General features: G+C 52.2%; 2 protein-coding genes and 1 long non-coding RNA gene across 4 annotated transcripts; 1 reads left to right on the forward strand and 2 right to left on the reverse strand.

Moving 5' to 3' along the window:
- Positions 1-9: 9 nt before the first annotated feature.
- LOC122193987 (caspase-9-like) lies at positions 10-7,515 on the forward strand. Of its 2 annotated transcripts, XR_006183023.1 has the most exons (9): positions 10-2,727; positions 3,133-3,164; positions 4,251-4,427; positions 4,665-4,754; positions 5,381-5,528; positions 6,064-6,243; positions 6,622-6,731; positions 6,871-7,105; positions 7,184-7,515. XR_006183023.1 is itself a non-coding variant. In XM_042894899.1 (8 exons), the coding sequence occupies exons 1-8, from the start codon at positions 2,640-2,642 to the stop codon at positions 6,961-6,963; spliced, it is 918 nt and encodes a 305-aa protein (XP_042750833.1). In that variant the 5' UTR covers positions 10-2,639; the 3' UTR covers positions 6,964-7,515. The 2 variants fall into 2 exon arrangements, 1 of the variants encoding a protein (XP_042750833.1); XM_042894899.1 differs by having other exon boundaries at positions 6,871-7,515.
- LOC122193988 (chymotrypsin-C-like) lies at positions 128-1,856 on the reverse strand. The gene is made up of 8 exons (XM_042894900.1): positions 1,783-1,856; positions 1,608-1,699; positions 1,414-1,511; positions 1,221-1,343; positions 764-900; positions 544-689; positions 286-435; positions 128-199 (listed from the first exon to the last, which is right to left on the reverse strand). The coding sequence occupies exons 1-8, from the start codon at positions 1,820-1,822 to the stop codon at positions 182-184; spliced, it is 804 nt and encodes a 267-aa protein (XP_042750834.1). The 5' UTR covers positions 1,823-1,856; the 3' UTR covers positions 128-181.
- A 602-nt stretch (positions 7,516-8,117) lies between the features above and the next one.
- LOC122193989 lies at positions 8,118-8,506 on the reverse strand. The gene is made up of 2 exons (XR_006183024.1): positions 8,276-8,506; positions 8,118-8,189 (listed from the first exon to the last, which is right to left on the reverse strand). It is a non-coding gene; the product is annotated as an uncharacterized LOC122193989 (long non-coding RNA).
- Positions 8,507-8,520: the final 14 nt, after the last annotated feature.

The raw sequence follows: 8,520 nt of genomic DNA on the forward strand, positions 1-8,520 counted from the left end.
GAATCTTTCCAATGCAGGAAAGATTAAAGAAATACAGAGTGCAGAGGGGTAGACTCAGCCCCCTGGGGGCTCCTCTCCCTCCACGTGCTGCCCTTACACCCCTCAAATGACCACAGGGACACACGAGGCCGGTTGTTTCCCTTTATTGCACACCACCATACGTGATCTGCTCTGCGCATCCTCAGTTCTCACCGATTTTCTGCCAAAGACAAAAGGATGAGACCGTGGTCAGGCCTTCACGTGGAGAAGGGCGGAGAGAACACGCACCAAGAGCTCTGCTCTCACCTCGTTGATCCAGTCGATGTAGGCGGACACCCTTGTGAAGACTGTTGGTTTCTTGGCGACGTTGCAGCCCCAGGCAGAGCCGAAGCTGACGATGCCGTGCACCTCCCACACGTCGTTCCGTTGGCAGTTCAGAGGGCCACCCGAATCCCCCTACCCAGGCAGGGCGCCGTGTTACACTCATACACCCCACAGCTCCCCATCTCCATTCTTCCAACCTCACCGCAGCCATTGGGGATGGCCGGCAGTCCCCTCACTCACGTTGCATGCCCCGACCTGGCCGTCACCACCAGCACACACCATGCAAGGTGTCACCAGGTCGCCCCACCAGTCTCTCTGTGAGCACGTTGCGTAGTCCACCACGGGCAGCACGGCCTGCTGCAAGACCTCCGCCAGCGGCCCGTTAGCTGCAATGACAGCCTCAAGTTGCAACCATGTCCAATGCTGCCCCATTCAGTTCCCTCTGTGTCACCCCTCTTACTCCAGAGGGTTCCCCAGCCAGTGACCACGCACGGGTAGCCGTTCTCCAGCTCCAGCCCGCTCGGTGGCAGGCTGACAGCCTGGATGGTGTCACTCTCTTCCACTGGCTCTGACAACTTGATCAATGCAATGTCATTGCTGCAATGACAAAACCCCGTTGCTGCAATGACAAAACCCCATATAACACAGCCAACCAAACCCTGTAGAGAGCCACCAACCAAACCTTGTAGAGGATCGCCAACCAAACCCCATAGAAAACCATCAACCAAACTGAATAGAATGCCTCCAACCAAACCCTGTAGAGAACCACCGTTCAAACCCTGTAGAGCACCACCAACCAAACCCCTTAGAGTGCCTCCAACCAGACCCTGCCCATCCCACAACAGTCCACTGCCAGACCCATCCTCACACCCAGCCTTGGGTTGGCACACCCCTCCCTCCCCCCTTTGCTGCCCTACGTGATAAGGATGGAGTCATAATCCTCGTGCACAATGAAGTCCTCCACCTCAGCCACCACCTCGCCGTCTTCTTCCTCTGACAGGTTGTGCTTTCCCAGCACCACGCGGTACGTCAGGCTCGAGCTGCCGATGGCCATCAGCATGAGGGCAGACGTGGGGGTTTCTGTCCCCCATGGATGCCCCCCAACCCTACCTGTAACAGTGTGCAGCTGTCAGCACCCAGCAGGGAGAAATGAGGATTCCTCCACAGGTGTGGCTCCAGCCACCATAGTATTTGTACTGCAGTGAGACCTGGACGGCGGCACGGAGTCAGGACAGGTGGTGGCCACCCATCCCCGTGTGACCAACAGTGGAGATGGAGCCCAGGTGGCACACAGTCCCCCTTACCTGCCACGGCCAGCTGTGAGGAGTGGCTTCCTCACCGCCCACCACACGATAGCCTAACACCGGTTGCACTGCCGGCTGCCCGCATCCATAGGCTTTGTGACACCAAGCATGGGGACATCAGCATGGGCACGGCCACCAGCCCCACAGACTCCCCCCTCCTCATGCCCTCACCCACCGTAGCCCAGCAGGACGGCGAGACACACAGCCCCCAGCATGGTTGTAGGCTTCCAGTGTGGCAGAAGCAAGGAGCCCACCGTCTTGTATATGTTTGCTGAGCCACCTCCAGCCGTTGGGAACGTGGCCTTCAGCCTGCTAACAGGTGGCCAAATCCCACAGCCTGTGTGCCCACCTTGTGCTATGTCTTATCGGGACCCACCTGGGAATGGATACACCTGTCCCATGTACAACCCCACAGATGTGGCCCTGACCGTGACCCCAGCCACGCGGGGAAGTGGGGGTCCCACACTGACACCCAACCCTGGGCATGGATAAGCACAACACTTAGGGAATAGAATATTTATTTGGGATTTAAAAAGAAAAAGAAAAAAAAGAAAGAAAACAACACGGCAAAGAACACATCCATAGGACAGAATGGAAGCAGCTGTTGAGACAACACCTTTGTGGGACATCACAGCATCGGCACAACCACTGCTGCAGGGACAGCAGGTTAGACGCCGTCCCTTGGGGTGCTTAGAAGACAGACAGACAAAAAATAAAGCTTCTCTCCCCTCGGTGGCCTTTATGGGTGTCTATTTTTTCTTCTGCTTTTCACATGCAGCCTTTGTACTACTGTGCTGAAAACGGGCTTCACTGTGTCTTTGCTACTCCTGTTTTGCCCTTTATCTGTTGATGCAGCTCATACAGCTGTCATGAGAAACCTCACTGAAGTTGGATAAGAGAAAAACAGAGATGGTTTTGTTCTGCCCTTGCAGTGGTGTAGCTGCAAGCTGTGGTCCTTAAGGGGAACCAGAGCAGTTGAATTCTAATGTGCAATTGGAAGGGGCAGAAGGAGAGAGATGATTTTGCCATGCCATGACAGGTGTGAGCACTGCGGAACGCTTCTCCATCTCAGTCCAAGGTGAGAGTCAGCGATTTGGGATGTCTCCAGCAGCAGCCCATGGTAAGGATTGTCCTGGAGCCCTGAGGGAGCTCTGACAGCTTGTAGAGCTTGTTGGTCACTTCCTTGCTTGAGACACACCGTGCTGGGTGTCTGTGTGAATTGCAGAGCAGCTGAGATGAGTGCTGGGTGGGAGGTGACCCCAACTAAATGGTGTATGGTGCCCCAGGTGGGGGATGAGCATGTGCTTGAGGTCCAGGCTCTAACTGCTGCCACTCTTCCTCTTTGTGGTTTGAGAGATGAGAGCCAAACGCTGCTTGTGGTGTGTGGTGGGGTGGGAAGGGGTGTCTGTCACCCCTGTGTGACAGATGACAGGAGAAAGTTGGTGTTAATTCTTTGAAGAACAGGTTTAACATCTCACTGTTGAGCGCTAAGAGCTAAATCCCATTTCTCTGTTTTGTGTTGTAGGTTCATCTGTTGACAGGGGTGACCACAGACTGGTTAGCATTGTAGATATTTCTTCTTTTCCAGTGTATTTGTGGTTGTGTTGGGGTTCTTTCTGCCAGTCATCTCAGAGATTCTGTTTGCAAGGAGCTTGTGCTTTAAGAATTGAAAAGGCCGAGCAAGGCTGAAGATATTTAAGTGTTCACCCTCACGATGCAAGGCACAGAATGTCCAAAAATAGATCTTAGCGTGGCTTAAACTTCTACCTGGACTAAAGAAGTCCCTCAGAGCTCCTGAGCTGCTGCTGCATGTGAAAGCAGTGCTGTGACAGCCAGTCCTTGGTGCTGGGACGTGAGGAATCGTGCTGAGGCTGACAAGGCTGTAACCAGGGCAATGTGCTCAGGGTGGGTCAATCATTAGCCAGCTCCACCTTGGGATCACACGAACTGTGCTGCAAACAACGTGATATGGAGCTAAATGTGGTGCTGACAGAGTTTCCAGCAAGACAGCTAGTGATTTCCTCAGGCACCAAGTCATTTGTAAAGCAGTGTTTTGACTTTGTAATCACTGTGTTGGGAAACAGAAGCAGAGAAAACAACAGTCAACATTTGTGGCAGCTTTAGGAGGCTGACAGTGAAGCAGGCACTGAGAAATGTGTGTGCTGCCTTCTGACAGCACAACTCACCCCTGAGGCAGGGCAGGGAGTTTGGCTGTGTTCACATGGCTGGAGTTTGGAGGGGCCTCCCGAAATTAATGTGTTGGAGTTGATGCTGAATCTGACTACACAGGAGATGGATCTGCCTGTTTTCTTGGCTCCTAGAGCACACTCCCTGGGATCTCATGGTGAGGTTTGATGAATGTGCCTGAACAACCTGAAAACCTAACCTTGTGGCTAAAGTCGTGGCCATTTTCCTGTGAATTAGGCAATTCTTTTTTCCTCTGGTTGCACATTTGAATAATGTGAGCATGCAGAACAGACACTATTATCTGTCCCTACGCTTAGAGATGCAAAAGAACTGAGAAAGGAGCTGCTTTTAAGACTCCTCTTCCACTTTTACATCGTGTTCCACTGGACTAGCTGGCAAATGCTCTGAATTAGGGGGTGTTTAATTGTGACTGACAAGTTCTCTTGTGCATGCCAGGTGTACCAGCTGCGAGCAGACCCTTGTGGGCACTGCCTGATCTTCAACAACGTCAACTTCAGCACAGACTCCGATCTGTCAGCTCGGGCTGGCTCTGACATAGACTGTGAGAAGCTGGAGAAGCGTTTCAAGTCCTTGTGCTTCCACGTCCGGACCCTGAGGAACCTCAAAGCTCAGGTGAGGGTGGCAGAATGAAGACCTGGTTACTCTTCAGGCTCAATTGTGATTCCTGCATGCGATGCATAGGGATGTGTGTGAGTCTTACTTTGTACCAATGGGTTTTGTGGTCTGTATGTGGAGGCTCTGTTATCACACTTTTACTGGACAGAAAGCAGCAGAGATGCAGCTGGGTCTGATAGGGCAGGGCTTGCCAGTCATCTGTGGCCAGTTTAAAGCATGATGTTTTTTATGTAGGAAATTGATCTGGAGCTGCGGAAGCTGGCACAGCTCGACCACAGCACCCTGGACTGCTGCCTTGTTGTCATCCTCTCCCACGGCTGCCAGGTGGGTTTGTGCTCCTCTGACATCATGGGGAGTTCTGATCCTGTGTCTGGGTGAAAGCAGACACGAGGTTCCCTGCTGCAGTGCCTTTGCAGAGGTTGGCGGCATTAGGTCAGAAGTTGTTAGCTTCTGAGTGTGGGATCTGTACATCAGAACCGAGTGGGGGGCAAAGAGCAGAAGGAGGTGGTGCTGACCTTCATACTGTAGTCCTCGAGTGCTTCCTGATCCTCTGGTTCTGCCTGGGGAGTCATTAGTCAGGAATTAAGACTAATCATCACAAGGTGTAGACCTTGGAGTTAGAGAAGAGATAAACTGTTCCTAAAAGGGTTGTGTGTTGTGTGCCCCTTGTCCTGGAGGATAAAGAATCCCCTTGCTGGAGGAGGTGGAATAAGAGTTGGGTTATATTGAGGGGTTGGATTTCTGGGTATTGTCTGCTGGAATCCCTTTGCCCTGCTGCAGTATGCGTATTTCCACAGATATGAGGAAGTGAGATTTGTTCTCACTTTATGCTTATATGGAAACTTTATGCTAGACAGTGATGGGGGAGGGAGAACACTTGGACAGAGACGGGTTCCCTCTGAGCTTGCCTTTCCTTCTGTGTTAACAGCTCTTGGATTTTCCTCTTCCAGACAAGCCATATTCAATTTCCCGGAGGGATTTATGGAACAGATGGCAAAACCCTTCCAATTGAAAAGATTGTGAACTATTTCAATGGGTCCCAGTGCCCAAGTTTGAGAGGAAAACCCAAACTCTTCTTCATCCAGGCGTGTGGAGGAGGTGTGTTGGCAATAAGCTGTTAAGTGTGAGCAGGCTGGTGAGACACAGTTGGGCTTTGTCGTCGTCTTCCTTTCATGTCTGTTGCCCTTTTATCCAGGTGTTTCCTAGCATTCCCACCCATGTATTTCTACTGCTAAGATGGGTTGAATGTCAGGAGCATGTTGCAGGAGGGCAGCACTGGTGGTTTTGTTGTGCAGCGGGGTGTTTTCACTGTGCAGAGTGGGGGCTGTGAGATGGCAGGAGGGCAGTAGTGGCATCCCTTGCCCCACATCCAGGCGCATTCCTCCTGTTCTCTGTGTTTAGCAGCAAGGGTAGAACTGTAGAATGGCTTGGGTTGGAAGGAGCGTTGGGAGGTTGGTTGGAAGGGCTTGGTTAGTGGGTAGCCTGATGGCTGTGACTCTCGCAGCACTGTCAGAGAGCAGAAAAGCATGGTTTTGTTGGAGGATTTTTTCCGCTGCAGTTGTTAATAGAGGATGTATGGGTGCAGAGCGTGTCAGATGTGAGCGAGAGCTGTTGTTGCTGCCATTTTTTGCAGAAGAAAAGGACCATGGATTTGAGGTGGGCTGTGAATCACCCCAAGATGAAACTTGCCGAGGTTGCGTAGAGTCGGATGCGATTCCTTTCCAGGCTCCATCGGGGAGTTTGGACGAGCCGGACGCCGTTGCCAGTTTGCCCACTCCTGGTGACATCTTGGTGTCCTACTCAACCTTTCCAGGTGAGCTGCTTTTCCTGGGCAGCCTGGTCTGGTATTAAGTGGGGGAGGTTGGTGGCCCTACCTGTGGCAGGGGGTTGGAGATTCCTGATCCTTGAGGTCCCTTCCAACCCTGGGCATTCTGTGATTCTGTGAGATAAGTGCAAATGATTTGCAGAAGCAGTCGGTGCTGAGGGCGCTTGGCCAGTAGTCGAGACATCCTAATTCTGCCACTGGCTTTTGGAGAAAGCCACCAGCAAGCTGCTGTGCCACAGCATAGTGTCCCCAATAGTCAGTGTTTGCTACTGAAGTTATGGGCAGCCACCCGTTGGAGGTGGTACGCAGGGAGATGAAGAGACAGCAAGACTGACTGCAAGAGTGTTTTTTCTCCTTTCTCTGCAGGTTTTGTGTCCTGGAGGGACAAGGTGAGTGGCTCGTGGTATGTGGAAACCCTGGACAGTGTGCTGGAACATTATGCCCGTTCTGAAGACCTGCTAACCATGCTGCTCCGGGTAAATGTGTTTTTTCTTAGCCTTATTTGTGTAGTGTTACAGCAGTGAGGGCAATAATCAGAGGTGCCATGTGTCAGGGTAGGCAGGCAGGCTGTAAAGGGTGGTGATACTGAGCGTGCAGTGCACCTTGTGTTCCCAGGTGTCAGACATCGTGTCCACCAAGGGGAAGTACAAGCAGATCCCAGGCTGTTTCAACTTTCTACGTAAGAGATTCTTCTTCCTGTGCAAATGATGTGGGGTTGTCGATGTCCCAGTCAACGTGAGGGACAGCTTCCCTGTGGCTGGATGAAAGCTGTCCCTGCTGTGACTTGAACCAGGTGCTCCTGGTGACTGCTGTCTGGCTTTGGAGGGGTCTCTGCTGAGAAACGCAATCTGTGAGTGCTGTGGTTGGGGTGATCACCCCCAAGATGAGGAGTGGCCCTGTCCCAACCTGCAGGGACAATCTGTTGTAGGGAAGATGCCGTAGCAGGGGTGTTGGGCTTGATGCTCTCCAAAGGTACCTTGCAACCCCTGTGATTCTATGCCAGTGGTGGGAAGGGGGAAGGGATGTGTGTTGGAATCCCCAGAGTGTGCCAGCCCAGTGATCGCACTGTGGAGTGAGGGCCTCCAGCTGTGCTGTGGCTGTGCTCTCCTTCCTGGTGCGACTGCAGTGGATTGGAGGAGTGAATGGAACCAATGGCTGGAGTCAATGGAAATACATGATTTTTGCAACAAGGGATTTTTCGGTTTGAGCGAAACAAAAGCCAAGAGGAAAAAAAACAAACACAGAAACTTTTGCTTTGTACTCTGTCTTCTGTTCTCTCTTGTGTCCTAGAGCGTTAGCTCTAGAAAGCTCAGTTGCGTTGTCGTCATGACCTTGATGCACACAGTCCCCAGTACCTAGGAGTACAGATTACACCCCAAAACCATCTTTGGGCAATCAAACCAGAAAGTGTTTTAATGTTTAGTGGCTGTAGATGTGTCCCTGAGGAATGGGGTTGAGGAAGGGGGGAGGGGTTGGGGTTGGACGTGGTGATCTTGATGTAAAACTAGGAAGAGCATCCCAGGTTTTACAATCTATACAGCTATTGTGCACTTTGGCTGCCCGCTGTTTCCCCTTGGAAGGTGTTATTTGTGAGTTAGTCAGTAAACGATGTTTATGCAACTGCTGTTTTTCTAATAGTCAGAGTAGTAAATGTTTCTGTCAGTCTTGTCAACAGCACAAATGCCTGTCCTTCCCCCTAATTGCACCCCACATCGCTGGCAGACTGTAAATTAAGGAATCTTTCCAATGCAGGAAAGATTAAAGAAATACAGAGTGCAGAGGGGTAGACTCAGCCCCCTGGGGGCTCCTCTCCCTCCACGTGCTGCCCTTACACCCCTCAAATGACCACAGGGACACACGAGGCCGGTTGTTTCCCTTTATTGCACACCACCATACGTGATCTGCTCTGCGCATCCTCAGTTCTCACCGATTTTCTGCCAAAGACAAAAGGATGAGACCGTGGTCAGGCCTTCACGTGGAGAAGGGCGGAGAGAACACGCACCAAGAGCTCTGCTCTCACCTCGTTGATCCAGTCGATGTAGGCGGACACCCTTGTGAAGACTGTTGGTTTCTTGGCGACGTTGCAGCCCCAGGCAGAGCCGAAGCTGACGATGCCGTGCACCTCCCACACGTCGTTCCGTTGGCAGTTCAGAGGGCCACCCGAATCCCCCTACCCAGGCAGGGCGCCGTGTTACACTCATACACCCCACAGCTCCCCATCTCCATTCTTCCAACCTCACCGCAGCCATTGGGGATGGCCGGCAG

The sequence above is a fragment of the Lagopus leucura genome, unplaced genomic scaffold, assembly GCF_019238085.1.
Source record: "Lagopus leucura isolate 7727_CA_CO unplaced genomic scaffold, USGS_WTPT01 51191-0_obj-0_obj, whole genome shotgun sequence".
In the NCBI taxonomy this organism is placed as follows: Eukaryota; Metazoa; Chordata; class Aves; order Galliformes; family Phasianidae; genus Lagopus; species Lagopus leucura.